Raw genomic sequence first — 25,656 nt, forward strand, 5'->3', positions numbered from 1 at the left:
TAGTAGTTCTTTCCTGGAGTTCCTTAAAACTGTGTCACTTTCATGAAGCTATCTTCCTGCTCTGTTTTTCTTGAGTCGTTTCCCCTGGGACAAAGACAGATAAACCAATAAGCAAGCAAACAAACACAAAATCAAAAAGACAAGGAAGAAGCATTTATGTCTTACATTTTTCTTTTCTCCTTTTTTAGAACAATCTGATCCTTTGGCCACCAATTTGGATTAAAATCGTAACCCCTGCCCTGACGGTTGGAATAAATCTTGTGAGGAAAAAGGCAAAACTCCCAGAGCAACATTTGGAAAGGTGTTTTGGATAGTTTCTCCTTTTGCTTTTGGACATCATGGCATTGGTTAAAGGAGTCTTCGGAGAAGGCAAGGGGAGCCCAGAAAGGTATCGAATCCTTTCCCAATCTTCATCATTTTAAAACCCCAATGCTTATACTCTTTTTCTCTCTTGTCTTGATATTTCGTTTCCAGGGAAAGCTGGGTGCTCTGAATCTTGCAGGCAGCATGCCAGGACTTCTTCCCCTGAGATATATTGTCATTTATGGGAGGGGCTCGTGTCCTCTCCCTTGTCTCCCATAGATTCTTCAGTGACCAGGGCAGATCACAGACCTATAGACACCAGGACTCTCAAGAGCTGACGGCCCTCCCTGGCTGGGGGCTGCCAGGGTCTGAGGGATGAGGACCTGGTGTTAGGATCTGTGCACGTTTGTGAAACACCTGCAGGGTGTCTGGCACACGAGGGCACCTCTTCTGAAACGACTGGTGCAGGCTGGGCAGAGCTGGTCTGTGTGATGCAGGGAGCCTCACACGAGTCAGAGGTCACGGTCGCTAAACCCAAGGCACTGACCACATGGAAAGAGCTTATTAGGTCTACGCTTGTTTGGGGGACAGTGATTGCCACTCACGCTTTGCCCTCCTCATCACAGACCTGCAGGGTCTCGTCATCACAGACCCTAAGGGACCCTAAGGGACCCTTGGAGGGTTCACTCACCTATTTTCCACGTCCTGGATGGAGTCAGGCAGAGGCTGATTCTTCGTTTCAGGAAGGAGTAGGACAACAAAGCCAGCGAGGAGGGAGAAGATGCCACAGATGATCCAGGGCAGGTGGGGAGAATACACCGTTAGGATCATCAAGAGAGGGGACAGGGCTGCCCCAGTACCACCAGCAATTCCCAGGACTCCTGTAGAGGTTGCCCTTGGGGTGGAAACAATAACACAAGAAGGTCTGATAAAAATCTGCACGTGCCATTTGTGATTCTTTATTTTGCTCTGATTATGAGAGATGCAAAGCAGGGCAGAAGATCAACAACACACTGTGGCTTTTGGCATTTTCTCTTCTAGTCACTCGCCATTTTTCCCCTCAAGTTCAGGTGCATTAAGTGCATTAGGAGACAGTTTGATCATTAAAAATAGACACTTACCCACAGCATCTACCCTTTGTGTGGTTTGGAAGGTTATACGAAAGGACTTCATCCCGTGCCCAACAAAAGTCAGCTTTAAATCAACTTTGCTTGTACATTGTTGGCGTTTGTGTTATTGTAATCGATTGCTTTGGATAACTAACCGACCTTAGTGTTCTTCCCTCAACAAGTGTTAATTCGTTAGGAAAGGTCTGTGTTGACCCTTAAAGAGTGTCCGTGAGTTTTCATACCTGAGGACAGTGGGAATCAGTTCTGCCGAATGGGAAACAAAACAGGAGAAGAGGGCAGAACAAGATCCTGCTGCCAAAGATGCCAAAATCATACGCACGGCCTGCATTTCTGGAGAGAGGAAAACCAGTGAGGCTCAGGGAACCTGAGCTGCAGTAATTAGGATCCCCTTGATGACAGATGAAGACGACCCTGGTGGAAGTGTTCAAAAGGCTAAAACACATAGCAGACAAACTGCTCAGAGGCTGACCATGTGCAGGGCTTCATGAGCTAAGAAAGGTGACTTATTTACATTTTGTGGCTTACGATGCATAAAAGGGTCTGAGTTATTTCATCAACGCCCCCTGCATATCTGAGATTTGGAGAAGAGGAGAGAGAAGGGGAGACCAGCAGGTTCTCTTTTGCAGTTATGTTGTTTCATGCCTCTTCTGCACTTGTGGGCAATTCTCTTTTTCTTTTTGGCTTTTTAGGCCCCCCCCCCCCCCCCCCCCGTGGCATGTGAAAGTTCCCAGGCTAGGTCAAACTGGAGCTGCAGCTGCTGGCTTACACCACAGCCACAGAATCGCTGCATCTGCGACCTGTACCACAGCTCTCGGCCACGCTGGATCCCTAACCTGGTGGGCAATGCCTGAGGTGTCTGAAAATCATCTATATCTGCAGGAGTTAAAAACCTCTGTTCATATACAGTATTGCCATGGAACTAATATAGCAGAAGGAAATAATAAAAGGACATGGCTCCTAGGTTAATGGACAATTTGGAGAGTAGCCAGATTTAGAATAATGTTAAAGAATCAAAAATAAGGACTTACCATTGAAGGTACGTTTCAGTCAGTTTCCATCCAACTGAATAAAATCTCATGACAATGTGACAACATTGGAACACTCTTCATTGTGTCCTTGCAGAGGATGTGATTACAAGGTCTAGACCCACCATGCTTGCCATATAAACTGTGATTGGCCAAAGCTAAGCGATCAATTGCTCTGGCATAGCCCTGTGGCTACATCTCCGATTCGACCCCTAGCCTGGGAACCTCTGTATGCCGCGGGAGCAGCCCAAGAAATGGTAAAAAGACAAAAAAAAAAAAAAAGAAAAAAGAAAAAAAAAAAAGAAAGATAGTTCCTGGGCTAGGAGTCGAACTGGAGTTACAGCTGGTGGCCTACACCACAGCCACAGCAACCTGGGATCCCAGCCGTGTCTGCAACCTACACCACAGCTGACGGCAATGCTGGATCCTTAACCCACTGAGCGAGACCAGGGATTGAACCTGCAACCTCATGATTCCTAGTTGGGTTTCGTTAACCACTGAACCATGACGGGAACACCAACATTTTCTTTCTTCAACTTGTGCTCTTTTCTCACCTTGAGGCACAGATGTGATGGCTATAACTAAGGATGACAGCAGGAACAGGAAAAGCATCTGGCTTCCTCGACGGCCCAGGTGATTCAGGGCCAAAAATGCACAATAATTGGCTGGAATGTTGATTAGGCCAAAGAACACCTGCAACAGGAAAATATTGCTCCCCAAGTGCTGAAGATGGAGGGACAGGGCAAAATAGGTCATCATGTTTGCAAATCTGTGGTGAACAAGGATGAAAGACATGTATCATAAGGTTTAGACTGTAACCCTACAGATTACAATCCTATTGACTGAGACATCCAGGGGTAAATTATAAAGGCATCGTCTGTTTTGTAAACTATTCCCTTGCAAGAGTATCACTTTAAGATGATCATAAAATAATCATTTAATGATGGAGGTCATAATTGTTATTAAGATTTTTGGGGGATCAGGGAGTTTTGTTGTGGAGGAAACATGGAGCTTTCTAGGATTTTTTAGCTTTTTTTCTGTCTTGACCTGGGTGATGGTTATATATGGAAAAATTCATTGACCTCCCTGCCTGCATTTGAGTACTTTACTGGTTGTAATTTTTCTTCAGTGAAAATGAAGACACGTGAAGAAACTCAGAGCCCAGATCTCTACCATGATTGGAGAGCTCAGCATCATCTGTGGCGATGAGCCTGGAAGGGCGATGTGAGAAATAGCAGTCCTCGCTGTATGAGCAGTTCCATGGTAGTCTTTTCACACCCCTTTCACTCTTTCCAAACATCGCAATTACATTTGTGGCTTCCTCATGCTCTAGCTCAGATCTGTCCCTACAGCATGCCATAACAATGAGATAACAAACACAACGTCGTCGCTCACACACTGGGTGAAGCCCACCTCACAAAGGACATGGCACAGGTCCTTTTACGCAGGTTGGGTGTGCGGAACAAGTCGAACACCGACGTTTTGGTCTGTGCTGCCTCCAGCTCCTCCTGCATGGTGGCTCTCATGACCTTCAACAACAAAAACAACAAACTGTTCAGTTGTCCCACAATGGTAGGCGCAGGGGACAAGATTGATGACTTCCCTTTCCGTTTACTGGAAATAGAGCCATGGAGGATGCAATTACGAGCAGTGAACTGGGGAGTTAAAGGGGCCTGAGGGAAATTATGCTGTGACAAGGACGTCTTCGCATGGGACTCAGTTTGCCTGCAGGACTTCAAAAGGGATGTAGAGGTTGGAAATCAGGTCAGGAAGAGACGAAAGGAAAAGGTACTTGGATGTCAGCCCAAAGTTTCATTTATACCACAGGGGCATGAAATTCTGGCAGCTGAGCTTGGTTCTCAGCTGGCTGCTTTTGGGAAATAAAATAGCTTTTTTTTTTTTTTTTTCCAGGAAGGAGAATAATTTCTTTGAGAGCCTTAATTTAGGAATTTTGGGTCAGCACCTCTCAGGGAAGTCCTAGCATGTGGTGCTTCCTTGAATAAAACGCCTAGAATGAAATCTGAGGACAAAATCAAGGGAGATCTTGGAGTAGAATGATTGACACTGACTTCATTACCTGATGTTATGTGATGGCTCTGCCATTTGTCAGGTGTGCACCTTGAGAAATGAAGTGAATATCTCTTAGCCTCAGTTTTCTTGTCATTAAAAAGAAGAATATGAATAAGTTGGAGAATCAAGATTAGGAGAACGAAAAATAATGCCCTTTTCACAAAGATTTTCTGGGCCACATATGAAGTCACAAATGTGCATATCAATTTACATCTAGTACAGCTTGGGTCCTTATTCATTTATTAATCACATTTTATTTATTTTCTTATTGAAGTATAGCTGATTTATAATATTGTGTTAGTTTTGGGTGTCAGCAAAGTGATTCATATATGTTCACATGTATATATAGTACATATAATTCATAAATATTTATATAGTACATATAATCATACAGGTATAATTTTTTCAGAGTCTTTTCCATTATAAGTTATTATAAGATATTGAATATTATGCCTTGTGTTGTACAATATACAGTGATTCATTTTTGCTTATTCAGTGATTCATTTTTGCTTATTCAGTGATTCATTTTTGCTTGTCTACTTTATATACAGTAGTGTGTTCTCTGTTAATCCCAAGCTCATAATTTACCCCCTCTTCCCTCTTTGGTAACTATAAGTTTGTTTCCTATGTCTGTGAGTCTGTTTCTCTTTTGTAAATGGATTCATTTGGATTAATTTTTAGATTCCATGTATAAGTGATATATAATATTTGTCTTTATCTGGCTTACTTCAATTAGTATGATATTCTTTAGGTCTATACATGTTGCTGCAGATGGAGTTATTTTGTTCTTTTTTAATGGCTGAGTTATATTTGATTACACACACACACACACACACACACACACACACACACACACACACACACCCTATATCTTCTTTACCCATTCCTTGTAGATGGACGAATTAGGTTGTTAGTTGCTTCCATGTCTTGGCTATTGTAAATAGTGTTGCTATGAACATTGAGGTGCATGCATCTTTTCAAATTGGCCCAGGAGTGGGATTGCTGCATCGTGTGGTAATTCTATTTTTAGTTTTTCAAGAAATCTCCATACTTATCTCCATAGTGGCCGCACCAACATTCCCACTAACAGTGGGGAATTTACATTCCGATGAAGAGTGTACAAGAGTTCCCTTTCTCCACACCCTCGCAAGCATTTATTATTTGTAGATTTTTGACAGTGGCCATACTTACCGGTGTGAAGTGATTGCTCATTGTAGTTTTGATTTACATTTCTCTAATAATTAGTGCTATTGAACATGTTTCCATGTGTCTGTTGGCCATCTGTACATCTTCTTTGGAGAAATACCTATTTAGGTCTTCTGCACACATTTTTTGATTGGGTTTGTTTTTTTGATATTAAGCTGTAGTATGAGCTATTTGTATATTTTGGAAATTAATCCTTTGTTGGTCACATCATTTGAAAATATTTTCTCACAATCTGTAAGTTGTCTTTTTATATTGTTTTTGGTTTCCTTTGCTATGCAAAAGCTTTTAAGTTTAATTGGGTCCCATTTGCTTATTTTCATTTTTATTTCTATTACTCTAGGAAATGGATCTGAAAAAGTATTGCTGTCATTTATGTCAAATAGTGTTCTGCCTGTAATTTCCTCTAGGAGTTTATAGTTATATGGTCTTACATTTAAGTCTTTAATCCATTCTGAGTTTATCTTTGTGTATGGTATGAGAATGTTCTAATTTCATTCTTTTATGTGTAGCTGTTCAGTTTTCCCAGCAACACTTTTTGCAAAGACTCTTCTCCATTGTGTGTTCTTGCCACTTTTGTTGTAGATTAACTGACCATAAGTGTGTGGTTTTATTTCTGGACTTTCTTCCCTGTTCCATTGATCTATATATCTGTTTTTGTGCCAGTGCCAGACTATTCTGATAACTATAGCTTTGTATTATAGTCTGAAACCAGGGAGCCTTATTCCTCCAGTTCTGTTCTTCTTTCTCAAGTTTGTTTTGGCTATTTGGGATCTTTTGTGTTTCCATATAAATTGAAATTTTTTTGTTCTAGTCCTGTGAAAAATGCCATTGGCAATTTGATAGGGATTACATTGAATCTGTAGATTGCCTTGGTTAGTGTGGTCATTTTAACAATATTAATTCCTCCAATCCAAGAGGATTGTATATCGTTTCATCTATTTGTGTCATCTTGAATTTCTTTCATCACCATCTTATAATTTTCAGAGTATGGATCTTTTGCCTCCTTGGGTAGGTTTATTCTTAGGCATTTTATTCTTTTGATATGATGGTAAATGGAATTGTTCCTTTATCTTTCTGATATTTCATTGTTAGTGTATAAAAAATGCAACAGATTTCTGTATATTAATTGTATCCAGCAACTTTGATGATAGCATCTTTAGACTATTCTAAGTATAGGCATTATATCATCTGCAAAGAGTGACAGTTTTACTACTTCTTTTCTGATTTAGATTCCTTTTATATCTTTTTTCTTCTCCAATTGCTACGGCTAGGACATCCAAAGCTATGTTGAATAAAAATTGTGAGTGTAGGCACTCTTGTCTTCTTCCTGTTCTTAGAAGAAATGCTTTTAGCTTTTCACCAATGAGTATAATGTTAGCTGTGGATTTATCATATATTGCCTTTATCATGTTATGTTCCCTCTGTGCCCATTTTCTGAAGATTTTTTTAAATAAAAAATGGATGTTGAATGTGGGACTGTAGTTTTCTTGTTTCTGATGTCTGCCCCCTGGTGGGTGAGGTTGTTCTAGAGGCTTGTGCAGGCTTCTTGGTGGGAAGGGCTAGTGCCTGCCTCCTGGTGGGTGGAGCTGGGTCTTGGTCTTCTGAATGATCAGGGCTGTGTCTAGGGACATATCTAGAGCTGGCTGTGGGCTCAGGAAGTCTTTGTTCAGCCTGTCTGTTGATGAGTGGGGCTGTGTTCCTGCCCGTTTATTGTTTGTCTTAAGGCCTCCCAGTACTGGAGGCTACAGGCCATTGGGTAGGGCCAGGTCTTGGTGTCAAAATGTTAGAATCTGAGAGAGCTCACCCAGATGTCCTGAGGGTGTGCCACGGCTATCCCCTTCCTCCCTAGGAGACCCTCTAAGAGCAGTAGGTAGGTCTGGCCCCTCCTATCAAGTTACTGCTTTAGCCCTTGGTCCCAGTATGTGTGAGATTTTGTGTGCACCCTTGAAGAGTGAAGTCTCAATTTCCTCCATTCCTGTGGAGCTCCTGCAATCAAACCCTGATGGGGTTTGAAAGAAAGATGCTCTGGAGACTCCATTCCCAGTGCTGGACTCCTGGGGCTACAGTACCTGACTTGGGGCTCAGAACTCCCACTCCTGTGAGAGAACCTCTGTTATAATTATTCCCCAGTTTGTGGGTTGCCCATTGGTATGGGGTTTGATTATACTGTGAGTCTGTCCCTTCTACTAGTATCGTTGTGGTTCCACCTTTATGCCTTTAGTTGTAGAGGCTTTTTCTGGTAAGTTTCAGTCTTTTTCAATGATAGTTGTTGTGATTGTTGTGATTGTTGTGTTCATGAGATGAGGTGAGCTCATGTCCTTTCACTCTGTCATATTGGCCATTCTCCTGGGTGTGACCTTTCTGAAAGGAGACACTGTGGACTTTTTGTGTCTTGTCTGTCATTGAATCTGTTACTAAGTAATCATGGGGCATATTTTAAAGGACAGAGGAAAAGATGGAAAAGGATCTGGGGAAAGAGGCTGCCGGCCTATGCCACAGCCACAGCAATGCAGGATCTGAGCCACGTCTGTGACCTACACCGCAGGTCATGGCAATGCTGTATCCTTAACCCACTGAGCAAGGCGAGGGATCGAACCTACATCCTCATGGATCCTAGTCAGGTTCGTTAACCGCTGAGCCTTGAAGGGAACTCCTGGAAGTTGTACTTTTTAAAATCACAATTTACTAGTGATATTTAGATAGCAAAATTTTTAATGCAGTGTAGTTGAGAAACTGAATTTGTTGGATGGAAGAGAAAACTGCAGAGGATTCAGTAGAGAAATTTGCATTAATCTCTCACAGTTACTGTATTGCTCACAATCACACAAATATGCCATTACTGGTTTTCTAAGGATTGAATCTCAGCTAAATATTTTTCTTATCGTTTGATTGGGATAAGATCTTTGGAATAAGGGCATTTCCAGTAAAGTATGTGGAGTATCTAACTCAGACTGGGCTACTGTGGAGCATGAGTACTTAGGTTTCTGCTGGCAAGGAAGCATTTATGGAAATAGTGATAAGATTGAAAAAGTCTGGACAAGTCACAGTGGAGTAAGAGGAGAAAATTAGGCATAACAGAGATATAGAGAGCAAGAGAGCGTTTAGAATAGACAGAGATTAGGGATTCCCAGCTGTGGTGCAAGGGTATTGGTGGCATCTCGGCAGCACTGGGCTGAGGGTTGATTCCCTGCCTGGTGCAGTGGCTTGGGTCAAGACTGCAGCTAGGATTTGATCCCTGGCCCAGGAACTCCATTTGCCACAGGGTGGCAGAGAAAGAAATAAAGAAAAAGAATATACAGAGTTTAGAGCAGAAGGAAGTTAGATAAGACCATAGTTACATAAAAATTCAGAATCAGTAGAATATAATGAGCATATAAGGAGGAAGATTTACTAGATGATGAAGGCACTGCTCGAAGACTAGAAAAAGGCATCTTCCAGGGGCTGGCTGATTGGAACAAATCTTACCCAGATAGTGCCCCTTAAAGTGTTGCCTGAGAAATACAGGCAGTTGAAGGTGGGCCACTTTCTCCCTAATCCTCACGCTTCCATGGGGAGATTGGAAAGAGGAACGGTCTTGCCTGTTCTATACATCTCTTAGATGCCCATAGAGGACTAAGGTATTTGGTGAGTGCAGGACAGAGCATGGGCATGCTGTGGTGCTCAGAATGCCTTTCGAAAGAGATTGAATTTGAGTCTGCTGTCTGGGCCACACTATACATTTTGCAGGGAAGCCTCTGCACCTGTGGGAAAACCTGTCACTGATGAGTAATTTTGATTATGGGATAAAACACTAACAAACTCATTGTCATTGGATATTTATTTGTTCATTTATTTATTTCCCCCAACCTTATTGAGGAAGAATTGATAAATATAATTAAAGCGTGCCACATGATGATTTTATACATATTATATTTAATATATGTTATATGTATATAATATACATATATTTTATATATGTATAGTGGAATGATTACCAAGATTAAGGTAATTAACACACACATCACATCACATAGCTAATTCTTTTCTTGTGTGTAAGACTGTTTCAGATCTGCTCTCAGCAATACTCTCAACGATACTGTTACCATTAACTATAGTCACCATGCTACACATTCGGTTCCCAGAACTTATACTTCATATAAGTGAAAGTTTATACCCTTTGACCTGCATCTATCTCCCCATTTCTCCTTTTCGCCTGACCCTGGCTACCATCTTTATATTCTTTGTTTCTCTGAAACTGTTTTTTTTTTCTTTTTTTTCAAATTGCACATATAAGTGATATCATACAGTATTTTTTTGTCTGGCTTATTTCACTTAGTATAATACCCTCGAGGTCAATCCATGTTGTTGCGATGGCAGGATTTTTCATTTTTTTAAAAAGCCTGAATAATATTCCATTGCCTGCGTATGTGTGTATGCCACCTTTTCTTTATTCATTCAACCATCGAAGGACATTTAGATTATTTCTATATCCTGGCTATTGTGAAAATTGCTAAATTAACATGGATGTGCACATCTCTCTTTGAGATACTGATTCGTTTCCTTTGTATATACACCCAGAAGTAGACTTGCTGGGTCATATGACAGTCCTTTTTTTATTTTTTTGAGAAATTGCCACAACATTTTTCACAATGCCTGTACCGATTCACATTCCCACAAGAAAATGTATAAAGTTTTCCTTTTTTCCACGAACCCTTGTGAACATTTGTCTCTTGTCTTTTTGATAATAGCCATCGTAGCAGGTGTGAGGCACGGTCGCATCGTGGTTTTAATTTACATTTCCCTAATGTTGGTGATGTTGAGCACCTTCTCAGATGCCTACTGGCCCTTTGTATGTCTTCTTCAGAAAAGTGTCTATTCAGATCCTTTGCTCATTTAAAAATTGAATTATCTGTTTTGCTATAGAATTGAACAGTTTCTTTATATATTTTAGATATTAACCCCAATCAGATATATGGTTTGATACCATTTTCTCCTATTCTGCAAGGTGCTTTTTCAATTCATATTTGTTTTCTTTGCTGTGCAGAAGCTCTTAGGTTGTTTGTTTGTTAGTTTGTTTGTTTTAAGGGCTGCACCTGAGGCATATGGAAATTCCCAAGCTAGGGGTTGAATCAGAGCTGCGGCTGCCAGCCTATATCACAGCCACAGCAACACAGTATCTGGGCCGTGTCTGTGACCTATACCACAGCTCATGGGCAATGCTTGATCCTTTAACCCACTGAGCAGGGCCATGGACTGAACCCACATCCTCATGGATGCTAGTCAGATTCGTTACTGCTGAGCCACAATGGGAAGTACAGAAGCTCTTTAGTTTGATGTAGTTCCACTTGTTTATTTTTGCTTATGTTGCCTGTGCTTTTGGTGTCTTATTCAAGAAACATTGCCAAGATTCATGTCCAGGAGATTTTTTTCCTTGTTTTCTTCTAGGAATTTTGTTTTCAGGAAAGAAGCTTACTGACATTTAAGTCTTTAGCCCATTTGGAGTTAATTGTGAGCTGTATAAGATTTCACCACTCAGTTCTTTTTGCATGTGGTTATCCAATTTCCCCAACACAATTTATTGGAGAGATTATTCTGTCTTCATTGTGTGTTCTCTGTGTCTTTGTTAAAAATTTGTTGAACAGTTATGTATGGTTTTGTTTTCTGGGCTTTCTATCTGATACACTGTTCTATGTGCCTGTTTTTATGCCAGTACCATACAGTTTTGATTACTATAACTTTGTAATATAGCTTGAAATCAGGAATGTGATGCCTTTAGCTTTGTGCTTTTTCAGGATTGTTTTGGCTGTTCAGTATCTTCCATGGAACCATGCAAGTTTTAGAATAGTTTTTTATATGTCTGGAAAAATGTCATTGAAATTTTGATAGAGATTGAATTAAATTGTATATCACTTTGGATAGTATGGGCATTCCACAATATTATTTATTCCAATTTAATAACATGGAATATCTTTCCATTTATTTGCATCTTCAGTTGCTCTTATAAATATTTTATAGTTTTCTGTGCATAGGTTTTTCACCTCCTTGCTGAAATTATTCTTAAGCATTTTATTGTTTTTGATGCTAACTGTAAATGGGATAGCTTTCTTCATTTCTCTTTCAGATAGGAGTTGTTAGTGTATAGAAATGTAACTCATTTCTAATGTGGATTCCATATCCTTCAATTTTACTGAATTTGCCTATTAGTTCTAACAGGTTGTTTTAATGGAGTCTTTAGGACTTTCTACTGTATAAAATTAGTAAACAAATAAACAGAAACTTCAATTAAAGTTGAGAGACCAGAAGGGGGAGCTCCCACACTTGATGATAGTAATAGAGTCCAACAGGAAGAAGAAAAATTCCTTTCTTGGGAAGGATTGAGCCAATGAAGCCATAGACTCTCTGTTAACTCTAGCCTACCTCACTCCCTTTTCCTCTCTGTAAAGGTGGTTTCTCTCTCTTGTAATGTGGGAACTTGCATGTGGTTCACCATGGCTACAGATACCGAATCACAATTCTCTGCTGATACTGAAAAAACCCCCTTTGCTAGAGAAATATCTGGCAGTCTATTTGTTTTAAGTCAACCCTGTATATATAAAATCATATCATCTACAAGTGGAAGATAACTTTACTTCTTCCTTTCTGATTTTGGTGCTTTTAATTTATTTTTCTTGCCTAATTGTTATGGATAGGACTTTCATATTATGTTGAATAGAAATGATGAGAGCAGTCATCCTTGTCTTGTTCTTGATCTCAAGGAAAACTTTAAACTTTTTACCATTGAGTATGATGTTAGCTATGTTATGGGTGTGTCTTATATGGCCGTTTTTATATGGAGATACATTCCTCTGTACCTAATTTTTGAGAAGTTTTGTCATGAAAGTGTGTTTAATTTTGTGGCATCTTGATCCAAGAGAGGGGGACACAACAGTGACTGAGGTTCTTGGGGACAGGTCTCACCACTCTGACAGAGTCAGCCCTATGGAGGAGACAGTGTGGCTGGGACTCCAGGTATTTCTGACAGCTCTGATCAACATTGGTGAAGACTGTGGGGGTCTTCAGAAGAAAAGGCTACAAATGTCCATAGTGGTGAGGATTGCAAAGGTATCCTGCTCCCCTTTTCCTTATGAAGTGAAACTCCTTCATGGAGATTGCTCCTGTCACCAAGCTACTTTGGACTGGAGCAGGGAGGTGATGCAGGTAAAATGTTTTCTACAATTTTTTAATGCAGACATCCTTGATTTTTGAGCTCTGTAGTGTTTCCACTGCCTTGTCATTGTAGTCCAAGCTTTCCCAGAGCTATTTTTGTTAGCTTGTTTATTTATTGTTTTTATGGAGGAGACAAGTGTTGGCACTTCCTTATCATCCATCCTGCTGATAATACTCTGTTGCTAGATTTTTAAAAATTTTTTGTCTTTTTTTCTTTTCTAGGGCTGCGCCCATGGCATATGGAGGTTCCTATGCTAGGGGTCTAATCAGAGCTGTAATCACCAGCCTACACCAGAGCCACAGCAATGCCAGATCTGAGCCACATCTGCGACCTACACCACAGCTCATGGCAATGCCAGATCCTTAACCCACTGAGTGAGGCCAGGGATCAAACCCATGTCCTCATGGTTCCTAGTCAGATTCATTAACCACTGAGCCACAATGGGAACTCCATGTTGCTAGATATTTAAAGTCACATCTATTATTCCAGTTTTCTCTGGAGTGAAAAACATAACATTTTTGCTTTCCACATTTCTGAGAACTTCAATTTTACCTCAGCTGTTTGTGATTTGGAAAGAGGAGATCAGTTTTATGTACTGGGCTCCTAGATATTCAAGGCTTGATCAATCAAGAAGTTGGTATTTTAGTGGATATAAGTGGATCAGATTTAAATTATGATTGTCCAATGCAGGTGTGTCAGGTAATTCATCAGATGGAAGTTAAAATTGGATTAAGATCACTAATTGCTGAATTATCTTTACAAAATTTAAAAAATTAAATGACATTGGATACTTATATATTCAGAGAATCCATTTCCTAAACCAAGTTTCAGTTGTTCCTCTTGTGCAATGCTCTTTCTTACCCTGGAACTGAGGTGATTGTCAGCTACCTTTCATTTTGATAATGCATTATTCTTTCTTGCTTCCAACTTGTTTTCACTTGTTTTTGTTGTTTTCCTGGCCCCTGTAAGATCAAATCTTACATTCTCTGGATTGAGCCAAACTGGTAGGCTAAGTGATAGATTTAGGCCCAAATCCAAAGATAGTTCCTCAGAAGTGATCTGCTACAAAATATTTTGATATAAGCTAGTCATATACTGATGAAGTTTTCTGAAATCCATAGGGTTCCACCAATTTCAAGGTCTTCCTTTTAATTTTGGAAGGATGTACCAACATGTTCCCCATCATATCAAGGACCCTCAGTTCTATTATCTCTGTGTAACAGCTTCATTTGGGGAAAACTTTGGTTTCTCCCCACAATCTTCAGTGGGATCTTAACATTCAGAAGCATTTTGTTGCTCCTTATTGAAATCTTTTTAAAAGAACCTCTGCTTTTTTTTGGAGTATAAGAACTTCCACCAACTGTGCCTGCCATTGATCATGTTTCCAGATATGCTGTATCTATCTTCTTGGACAAGCTAATTATTAATTTGCTTTTTCCAATAAAATGAAGGTAGTTCCAATAAAAATCAATTAGTTTTTGATTAAAAATTTCTACTATAGAATGTGAACCTGTATGTGTAACTGGGTCACCATGCTGTACAGTAGAAAAAAAAATTGTATTGGGGAAATAACAATTAAAAAATATTTCAAATAAACCTCACTGAAAACCTAAGTAAATAAATAAATAAATAAATAAAAATTTCTACTAATTTCCACTCATATCTATATGAAAGGTACTTGAAGGCTGGGACCCTGACTTATTCTCTTATTCATAATCAAGCAACATGTCTCACACACTATAATTTTGGTAAGTACTTTATATTTGTGCTTGACATGATGAATGATGTACTTAATGGTCCATAGTGTTATCTGCCTTCCTTACTAAGGAGGAAAATAAAAAAGAAAATTACTTCTTTGAGGCATATCTACTCAGTTTTCCCCTTAGGACTCAAAATAAGTAGAACGTAAACTCCATGAAACAGAAATTTGGACTGTTGTGGTTGCTGCCATATTTCAAGGGATAGAACAAAGCTTGCCTTAGGCAGGCACTCAGTTAATAGCATAGATGAAAGAGTGTGTGAGTAAATGAATAAATCTGTGAAGTTCTTTATTCTCTATTCTGCATGGTCACTAAGTCTTCCTTCTGACTTTATTACCCTGAAAAAAAGGCAATCAGAACACTAAATTGGAAAGGATAAATTAATTTTGGTTACTTTCCCCTAACAATTCCAGTTGTTAATAATAAGTGCTCTTTTCCTCTGTTGAGTAAAATATTTGTGTCTAGTACTATTAGCAATGGCACCTTCTCTTCCAATGCTGACTCAAACAATGTTGATGCTCATTGAGAAACAGGACAGTGATGTAGGAAGACTCACAACCACTCCTGTGATTTTACTTTCCATTCTTCTTATGGATACAAACAAATATATATGTCTTGTCTACTTCCTGTAACAAACTCCAATCCTCCTTACCTCCATGGTTAGGGTGTCATTGACATTCTTCTTTCCATTTCTGTGTGCGGCTTTTCTAAGTTCTTTTAAGCCCTCCTTGGGTTTGTTGGTAACAATCAGCCACCGAGCAGATTCTACCAGCCACCTGATCAAGGAGCAGGGCAAAAGTACAGTCAATTCTCAATTGTCCATTTTCACAGAGCCTTTGTTAGAGATGTCTTTCCCCTCTAGTCTAATGCCCCCAACTTGTTGGATTATACCAATTATATATTATTAATAAATAAATAAACTTACATTCGCTTGTATCATAACTGGAAAAAAATGAGAATGACCTTTCTAGGCAGTATACCTACCAGGATTGAGATTTGGGAAGAGTCATAATGACTTTAAAAAATACATAGTTCTGGAGTTCCCATAGAGGTGCAGTGGAATCAAATCTGACTAGGAACCATGAGGTTGTGTGTTCGATCTCTGGCCTTGCTCAGTGGGCTAAGGATCCAGTGTTGCCATAAGCTGTGGTGTAGGTTGCAGATGCTGCTCAGATCTGGCATTGCTGTGGCTCTGGCATAGGCCAGCAGCAACAGCTCCAATTAGACCCCTAGCCTGGGAACCTCCATACACCCAGGTACAGTTCTGAAATATATATATATATATAATTAATTTACAATGTTGTGCTAATTTCTGCTGTACATAAAAGTGACTCAGTTATACACATATACGCATTTTTTCTTTTATATTCTTTTCCATTATAGTTTATCCCAGGAAATTAGATGTAGTTCCCTGTGCTATGCAGTAGGACCTCATTACTCATCCATTCTTTTTTTTTTTTGTCTTTTTTTTGCTATTTCTTGGGCCACTCCCACGGCATATGGAGGTTCCCAGGTTAGGGGTCGAATCGGAGCTGTAGCCACCAGCCTACGCCAGAGCCACAGCAATGTGGGATCCGAGCCGCATCTGCAACCTACACCACAGCTCACGGCAACGCCGGATCGTTAACCCACTGAGCAAGGGCAGGGACCGAACCCGCAACCTCATGGTTCCTAGTTGGATTCGTTAACCACTGCGCCACAACGGGAACTCCTACTCATCCATTCTAAATGTAATAATTTGCATCTATTAACCCCACGCTCCCAGTCTATCCCCCTCCACCCTCCATTCTCTTTAGCAACAACAAGTCTGCTCTCTATGTCTGTGAGTCTATTTCTGTTTTGTGGATAGGTTTCATTTGCAACTTATTTTAGATTCCACATATAAGTGATGTCATACAGTATTTGTCTTTATCTTTCTGATTCACTTAGTATGAGAGTCTCTAGTTTCATCCATGTTGCTGCAAATGGCATTATTTCATTCTTTTTTTATGGCTGAGTAGTATTCCATTGTACACATGTATCACACTTTCTTTATCCATTCATCTGTCAATGAACATTTATATTGTTTCCGTGTCTTGGCTATTTTGAATCGACTTCCTTCCTATTCAGATGCTAATTTACCAGGGAGCTTAGGAAGCTGAAGCATAAGGAGGGACTCTCACTTGTACAGACTTTTGCCAAGGTCTTTTTAAGGGCACAAGAAATATCTATCCATAATGTGTTATTTTTCTAAAATAAGGATCCTTAAATTATTATGTATACTGAAGACCTCACACAGATTGGAATAACTCCTGCTTCTACCAGCTGTGATGGAATCTGGCTACACAAGCAAGTTACTTACTTATGGCTGCCTCAGTTTTATTATTTACCACATACTTTGCAGAATTGTCATGAGGACAAAGTGACAATATTCATCTTCTTGTCTATATGAACTCACCTCACTGTATTATGTTTGTAATCATTTCTCTGAAGTACAGTCACTTCCAAACAAATAGTCCTCTTCTATTTAACAGGCTTCTTAGAGCAATGGGTGTAAGAGCCATTCTTAAGACTTTTTAAAGAAAAGAAGGGCAGAGTGTGCACAGAACCAATGGTATAAGCCATACAATCTGATTTAAATTTAGGCTAGAGAAAGCATTCTGCTTTTTCTTTACATATTTATGGAGGTGAATTTGCCTCCCATTCCTCTCTCCAGTATAACCTATAAAAATGAAAAATGCCCATATCTTCTCCATCACATAATTCTTTGTAAAGCCATACATATAAACACAGATTGTAACGGAGACTATCTCATCTTCTGATGTTTTTCTCTATACTGAAAATATTTTTATAGCAATACTGTTTCCACAATACTTGTTAAGTCTTACTAGTAAGGATGGAAAGACCCCCACCAATACTCGTAACTCCTAGAAGAAGATTCATTGTTATTATTTGCCTTTAGGTCTGCTGGTTTTAACAAGTAAAAATAGTGTGCCTAGTTAAATTTGAATTTCAAGTAAAAGGTTTGAATTTCTTATTATAACTAGGCCCCCATGTAATACATTAAAATATATTTAAAATTATGTATTGTTAAGCTGAAATTTGAAGATAATGAGATTTCTTATATTTTATCCAGTAGCAAATAAAAATACAGAGCTCAGTTAAGTAGAAATTTCATATAAATCGTAATTTTCAATATAATTATGTATCTTAAGATTCTTGGGATAAAATTTTACAAAAATATTTTTTAGTTATCTTAAATTCAAATTTGATTGAGTGCCTCTCAATTTTATCAGGCAACTCTAGCTGTTTTTCCTCTTGAGTTGTACATAGGGTGCTTATAAGGAGAGTACAAGCTCAGGTATAGATCAGAGCCAAACCGAATTCTTGTGTCTGATTTCATGTACATTGTCATCTCAGGATTTCACAAGACAAAGAAGGCTCATACCATGAGGCCAGAAATAAGACAAAGATTGGTATAGACACCACTAACTGGAGAGTACGCCAGTCTCGAATGGCAAAAGCCAGACCTCCCAAAATTAGCTGTCCCAGACTGGTGGAAGTAAGTAATAGTGCTACCACCAAGGTTTGGAATTGGGGCACAGTCCATTCCAGCACTGAAAGAAAACACAAATAGAGTTTTTAATTCAAATAAAGGTGAAATTTTGAGGTCAAAGTACAGATTTGGAAAATGTTGAAGGCTTAAAGTGTTGACTTACTGAGTACAAAACTATTTGTCAGGAGGGGCGAAGTAGAAATCCCAGCCAAGAAGCGCAGCGAGCAGTAAATGAGGAAATTGGGAGCAATGACTGTGGTGGTGTCAGCAATTCCAAGCTGGAGGAAACACAATCTGATAACCAACCTCCTTCCAAACCTGAGAAAGAGAGCACCAAGTTAGACTATAGGAGTAATAACGCCCTGTTGTAAAACCTAGCAAAAGAAAGCACTTTAAATTCTTAAAGAATCAATAATTGATGACAGATCTAAGAGGTAAACTTCTGTGTGTAGAGGAAACTGTGTGTAATAGAAATTAAATGCATCAAGGCTTCTTTTCCATTCTGTTACTAGCAGATGTGACAACAATTCAAACCACATAAAGCAGGTTGCAATATTGGAAATTCTAAAACACTTTAAGTGTCAATGGACTAAATTCTATATCAACAGACATAGACAGTCAGATTGAATTTAAAAAAACCCCAAACTACAATATGCTGCTTATAAGAGACTCACTTTAGGGCAAAAAGCACACAGAATGAAAGTGAGGGGATGGAAAAGATATTTAATACAAATAAAAATTACAAGAAATTGGGGGTAGGGATACTCATATCAGACAAAATGTACTTTAAAACAAAGTTCATAGGAATTCCTGTCATGGCTCAGTAGTAACAAACCTGACTAGTATCCATGAGGATGCAGGTTCAATCCTTGGCCTTGTTCAGTGGGTTAAAGGATCTGGCATTGCAATGGTGTAAGTTTCAGATGCAGCCCAGATCTTGCATTACCGTGGCTGTGGTGTAGGCTGGCAGCTACAGCTCTGATTAGACCCCTAGCTTGGGAACTTCCATATGCCACAAGTGCAGCACTAAAAAGGCAAAAATAAAATAAAATAAAACAAAGTCCATAGATAAAGACAGTATATACTGATGAACAGATCAAGAAAAAAAGATGATATTAACTCATTAACATATAAGCACCCAATATAGGAGTACCTAAATATATAAAACAAATATTAACAGACGCAATTGGAGAAATTGACAGGAATGTGATGATAATGGGACACTTTTATATCCCACTGACATTAACGGCCAGAACTTCCAGACAGAAAGTCAATAGGGTAAAAGGGATCCTAAATGACACAACAGACTTCTTGAACTTAGTATCTTTTGGACACTATATTCAAAACCTCAGACTACACATTCTTTTCAAGTGCGCATAGATCATTCTCTAGGATAGACAACATACTAGGTCACAAAACAAATCTTAGCAAATTTAAGCAGATAGAAATTATTTCATGCATCTTTTCTGACCACAATGGTATGAAACTAGAAATTAATCATATTAAGAAACAAGAAAGAAATCACATGAAGACTAAATAACATGCTGCTAAAAGACCAATGGGTCAATGATGAAATCAAAGAGGAAATCAGAAAATTCCTTGAGACAAATGACAATGAAAATACAACCTTAGTAAATCTATGGGATGCAGCAATAACTGTTCTCAGAGGGACATATATAGCAAGATAGGCCTTCCTCAATAAACAAGAAAAATCTCAAATAAACAATCTAAACTACTAAGTAAAAAATTAAAAAAAACCAAACTACAGAGTCAGAAGAAGGAAGGAAATAATAAAGATCAGAGAGGAAATAAATAAAATAGAGACTAAAAAAATAGAAAAGATCAATGAAACCAAGAGATGTTTTTTGTTTATTTAGTTTTATTTTTTATAATGATTTTTATTTTTCCATTATAGCTAGTTTACAGTATTCTGTTAGTTTTCTACTGTATAGCAAGGTGACATAGTTACACATACACATATACATTATTTTTTCTCACATTATTATGCTCCATTATAAGTGACTAGATATAGTTCCCAGTGCTACACAGCAGGATCTCATTGCTAATCAATTCCAAAGGCAATCGTTTGCATCTATTAACCCCAAATTCCCAGCTCATCCCACTCCCTCCCCCTTCATCTTGGCAACCACAAGTCTGTTCTCCAAGTCCATGATTTTCTTTTCTGTGGAAAGGTTCATTTGTAGCATATATTAGATTCCAGATATAAGTGATATCATATGGTATTTGTCTTTCTCTTTCTGATGTATTTCACTTAGAATGAGAGTCTCCAGTTCCATCCATGTTGCTGCAAATGGCATTATTTTGTTCTTTTTTATGGCTAAGTAGTATTCCATTGTGTATATATACCACATCTTCCTAATTCAATCATATGTCGATGGACATTTAGGTTGTTTCCATGTCTTGGCTATTGTGAATAGTGCTGCAATGGACATGCAGGTACATGTGTCTTTTTCAAGGAAAGTTTTGTCCGGATATATGCCCAAGAATGGGATTGCTCAGTCATATGGTAGTTCTATGTATAGTTTTCTAAGGTACCTCCACACTGTTCTCCATAGTGGTTTTACCAGCAAACATTCCCACCAACAGTGCAGGAGGATTCCCTTTTCTCCACAACCTCTCTAGCATTTGTTATTTGTGGACTTATTAATAATGGCCATTCTGACTGGTGTGAGGTGGTACTTCATAATAGTTTTGATTTGAATTTCTCTAATAATCAGTGATGTTGAGCATTTTTTCCTGTGCTTGTTGGCCATCTGTATATCTTCTTTGGAGAAATGTCTATTCAGGTCTTTGCCCATTTTTCAGTTGGGTTGTTGGCTTTTTTGCTGTTGAGTTGTATATGTTTGTACATTTTAGGGATTAATCACTAGTTAGTTGCACCATTTGAAACTATTTTCTCCCATTCTGTAAGTTATCTTTTTTTTTTTATGGTTTCCTTTGCTGTGCAAAAGCTTGTGAATTTGATTAGGTCCCATTGGTTTATTTTTGCTTTTATTTCTGTTGCCTTGGGAGACTGACCTGAGAAAACATTTGTAAGGTTGATGTCAGAGAATGTTTTACCTGTGTTCTCTTCCAGGAGTTTGATGGTGTCTTGTTTTACATTTAAGTCTTTCAGCCATTTTGAGTTTATTTTCATGCATGGTGTGAAGGTGTGTTCCAGTTTCATTGATTTACATGCAGTTGTCCAGGTTTCCCAGCAACACTTGCTGAAAAGACTTTTTCCCATTTTTTAAGTTCTTGATTCCTTTGTCAAAGATTAATTGATCATAGGTGTCTGGGTTTATTTCTGTGTTTTCTATTCTGTTCCATTGGTCTGTCTGTCTGTTTTGGTACCATACTGTCTTGATGACTATGGCTTTGTAATATTGCCTGAAGTCTGGGAGAGTTATGCCTCCTGCTTGGTTTTTGTTCTTCAGTATTGCTTTGGCAATTCTGAGTCTTTTGTGGTTCCATATAAATTTTTGGATTGTTTGTACAAGTTCTGTGAAAAATGTCATGGGTAATTTGATAGGGATTGCATTGAATCTGTAGATTGCTTTGGGTAGTATGGCCATTTTCACAATATTAATTTTTCCAACCCAGGAGCATGGAGTATTGATTCTGAGCTGTTTTCTAATTTACACTCATTTTGATACCTTCATATTTCATAGTTTTTAAGCTGAGCAACAGCTGCATTATGCTGATGGATGATAAAGCACTCCTTAGTTCTCCCATATCCCTCAGGGAGTTATACTTCAGTGGTGGCAATGGTTGGCTGTCTATTTCAGAAGAGGTACTGTCACTTACAGGCCTTAAAATTCTTACACTACATATTGAGATAGCAGTAGTTAGATTAATTATATGGTTGTCAAGTTACCTTTAGAAAGCTGTTTTTGTAAAAAACTAAAACCAACATTATGGCGTAATTTTTCAATACATCACCAATGAGACATATAATAAGATTTATACTCACCACTAGGCACCTATGATGTGGTTATTCTCTGGGCACCCACAACCATTCAGCTCACAGTGCTAGGAGCAAATGAACACAACACCCCTAGCCAAGGCTAACAATACTTTTAGCCATATTGATGTCTATAAAGAAGTGGAATCCCATGTCAGGAAACATCTTTCTGTTCCTAAAGGTAATTCTCAATTTCCAAATTACATGTTATGGCACTCCCTCTCTAAATCCTGTCCTGAAAAACCTCCAGGTCTAATGGAGATATAGTTTCTATATCTTGTATATAGCACTTACTGTAGACAAAATGGCACTTACACTAATTAATTCTCCATTTGTATTTCTAGATCTCTGGGGACCAAATAAGCTCTATGACTTTGTAATTTGTAATAAGTATTTCTCTCTCTCTCTTTTTTTTTACAGTAAATTATTTGTTTGTGTACTTAACTATGTGGATGCATTGCCTATTTAAAGTTAAATAAAACACTTCTAAGTTGTTTTGATAGGGAGTCCCTGTTGTGGCTCAGTGGGTTATGAACCCAACTAATGTCGGCTCAGATCCAGCTTTGCTGTGGCATAGGCCAGTAGCTGCAGCATCAATTTGACCCCTAGCCTGGGAACTTCCATGTGTCAGAGGTGCAGCCCTAAGAAAAATGTAAAAAAAATTGTTATGCTAGATGCCTTACAAAACCAACAAGTTGCACAAAGTATTTCCTTTTTTAATTTTTGCTTTTTTAGGGCTACGTATGGAAGATCCCAGGATAGAGGTTGAATCATTGTAGCTGCAGCTGCCTGTCTATGCCACAGCTACAACAATATCATATCTGAGCCAAGTCTGCGACCTACACCACAGCTCATGGCAATGACGGATCCTTAACCCACTGTGCAAGGCCAGAGATTGAACCTGCATCCTCATGGATACTAGTTAGGACCTGATGAGCCACAGTGGGAACTCCTGCAATAAGTATTTCTTAATGAGAGGATGATCCATAAGCTGAAAGTACTTGAGAGTAAAGAAAACTGTGTTCCAGAAATACTCACCTGTCTGATAATTGGCCATAGATGAAGTTTCCCATCAACATTCCAGCCATGAATAGGAATTTAGACACTGAGTTCAGTGACTGAGATTCACATACTACATCCCACTGGAAGAAAAGGACACCATCTCAGCAGAGCTTCACAGCAGTTTAAAATCCCTCAGTGGAAAACTGATAAAAACCCCTTAACATAACCTGCAAAGTTCAATATAGCAGGCCCCATCACCCTCTCCAGCTTCTCTTTTCTGCTTTAGTTGATCTTTGATTATTCAGCTCTCATTTAAACATAACTTCCTCAAGGAAGTATCCCCTAAATCTGCTGATTTTATTCATCTTCAGTTTTATATCATGCTAAGTGGTTGTCAACCTTGACCACAGAGTGAAATCATTTGAGGAGATTTAAAATTTTACTGATGCCAGAATTTTACAACAGGCCTCATATGACTGCTCTGGAGTACAGTCTGAAAACGGAGTTTTTTTTGTTTTGATTTGTCTTTTTGGGGCTGCATCCGTGGAATATGGAGGTTCCCAGGCTAGGGGTTGAATAGGAACTGCAGTTGCCGGGCTAAGACACAGCCACAGCAACGCAGAATCCGAGCCACATCTGCAGCTCACGCCACAGCTCATGGCAATGCCAGACCCTTGACCCACTGAGCAAGGCCAGGGATGCCAGCCATGTCCTCATGGATCCTGGTCCTGTCTGTTACCACTGAGCCACCGTGGGAATTCCAATGGGAGTGGAGTTTTTCATCAGTCTTCCAAATATTTGTAATTTGCAACCAAATGATGAGCATTACTGACCAGTTATAACCATTTTAACACACTACATAGATCACTCGCTTTGACTTTGGTCTTCCCAAGAAGAAAAGTATTACAATAGCAGAGTTCACATCTATTTTGGTGTTCATTAGACTCCATAAATATGTAGGTGTCTCGGATTTAATAGAGAGGTGATTTATATTTCCTGAAAGAATGACGAATGAATGCCTACCTAGTGACCAAAGGCTAGAAGCATGTTCATTACTTTGTTACCCCCAAACACCCAGACCATGTACTCATAAGAGGTAAATAAGGCCTTTACCTCAGTCACGATAGTGGAGGAGAAGGAACTCCGATCATACACCCAGCCGTCCACACAGGGCTCCGTGTCCAGATCAGTCACGTTGGTGAGGGTCCCATTCAGATGAAGAAGATGCCACTGGGGGTGGAGGAAGCGATGACATTTCTCAGGTTTCAAGTTTGAGTCCAGGGGGATGGAGATTCTCAGGAGGGCATCTTGGCTGAGGGTCCCAGTGCTATTAGCAGAGGCAGTGTCATTGTCAAGGATGTGGACCCAGCAGCGATGGCCAGGGACAGCTGCCGTGAAGTTCTCCAATAAAACATGAGGTTGGACCAAAAAGCTGGAGATACAAAGGAAAACCATCTGAAGGATCTGGAATCTCCCCAGGCCTCCAGCTTTATCCAGGAGTTCGTGAAAGGCCATCGAGGCTGAATAGGTGATTCCAAATAGGAGGCAGAATGACTCTCGAAGAGTTCAAGAGAAAAAATATTTCCTTCTTCAATGTTGCACTGTGTGTTGATTCTGACCATACTTTCTCCTCAACTGGCCCTGCCTCACATCCTGTCTCTATATTGTTTTAAGGTCAGGTGGGCAAGTAGCTGTTTCATGTAAAGTCAGAAAGATGAAGGTTTTCTGTGTAATTCTAGTAGTTGTTGATCACATCTGTTAAATGTTTACTCTGTAAAAACTCTTCTACTCAGCAACACCCAAAGTAGCACTGAACTTTGATTTGTAATTCTCTAGTAAATAAACTAAAGTGACCTGCTATATTGTATGTACAGCCCTTTTTCCAAAAATGTAATATGTGAGACTCGAAAATTAAGTGCTTTATTTTTTTTTGTGGAAAGGAGTGAAAATAATTAATTTTGCTCATTTAGCACTAAATTTTTATTAAAGAGTTAATGAAAACAGTACTGAGTTAAATTAAAGCAAGTAAAATGTGATGCAATCCTTTCTTCTTGGTAAGTGATATTCTGCTTCATTTCAAATAATACCACGAATTCACACTGCAAATAAATTACTTGAATGAGTGGTGGGTGATGGAGGGTAGAGGGCTATGCCAGTTGTAAGCTCATATATAGATTTTACTGAGGACCTCTCCCTATTGTTTGTGGTACTGAGGCTTAGCTGGCACTGTAGTAAATTACTGTCCTGACTCCATCTAGTGTCTGTTTTTGGTATTGCAATTCTGGTGCAGGGTTTATGACTTTTTTCGGAGACCCCTAACTTTGCATTCATTCCTATTTGTACTTAGATGATGGTCTCCCCAGAAGCTCCCCTATAAACCAGTTGGACATGCAATCTTGTAATTTCCCTCTCTAGAGAGAAGACAGAAGTTGGTGGTTTCCTAGCAAATGAATCTCAGTGTGAGGTGTAGGGATG

The 25,656-nt window shown here is 39.1% G+C and overlaps 1 protein-coding gene across 1 annotated transcript; it reads right to left on the reverse strand.

Moving 5' to 3' along the window:
* Positions 1–23: 23 nt before the first annotated feature.
* LOC125123931 (solute carrier family 22 member 9-like) lies at positions 24–24,696 on the reverse strand. Its single transcript, XM_047774103.1, has 10 exons — positions 24,295–24,696; positions 23,218–23,321; positions 18,379–18,533; positions 18,108–18,276; positions 15,333–15,456; positions 3,872–3,987; positions 3,013–3,227; positions 1,655–1,763; positions 995–1,198; positions 24–84 (listed from the first exon to the last, which is right to left on the reverse strand). Exons 1-10 carry the CDS (start codon positions 24,694–24,696, stop codon positions 24–26), a joined length of 1,659 nt encoding a protein of 552 aa, XP_047630059.1.
* Between the last annotated feature and the right edge of the window lie 960 nt (positions 24,697–25,656).

Source organism: Phacochoerus africanus, chromosome 4 (genome assembly GCF_016906955.1).
Source record: "Phacochoerus africanus isolate WHEZ1 chromosome 4, ROS_Pafr_v1, whole genome shotgun sequence".
Lineage (NCBI taxonomy): Eukaryota > Metazoa > Chordata > Mammalia > Artiodactyla > Suidae > Phacochoerus > Phacochoerus africanus.

Coding starts and splice junctions, on each gene's coding strand:
- LOC125123931 (XM_047774103.1), bottom strand. CDS start 24,696: ATGGCCTTTCACGAACTCCTGGATAAAGCTGGAGGCCTGGGGAGATTC. Junction 18,277..18,378: donor GACAAATAGTTTTGTACTCA/GTAAGTCAACAC, acceptor GTTTTCTTTCAG/TGCTGGAATGGACTGTGCCC. Junction 15,457..18,107: donor GTCTTATTTCTGGCCTCATG/GTATGAGCCTTC, acceptor CTCCTTGATCAG/GTGGCTGGTAGAATCTGCTC.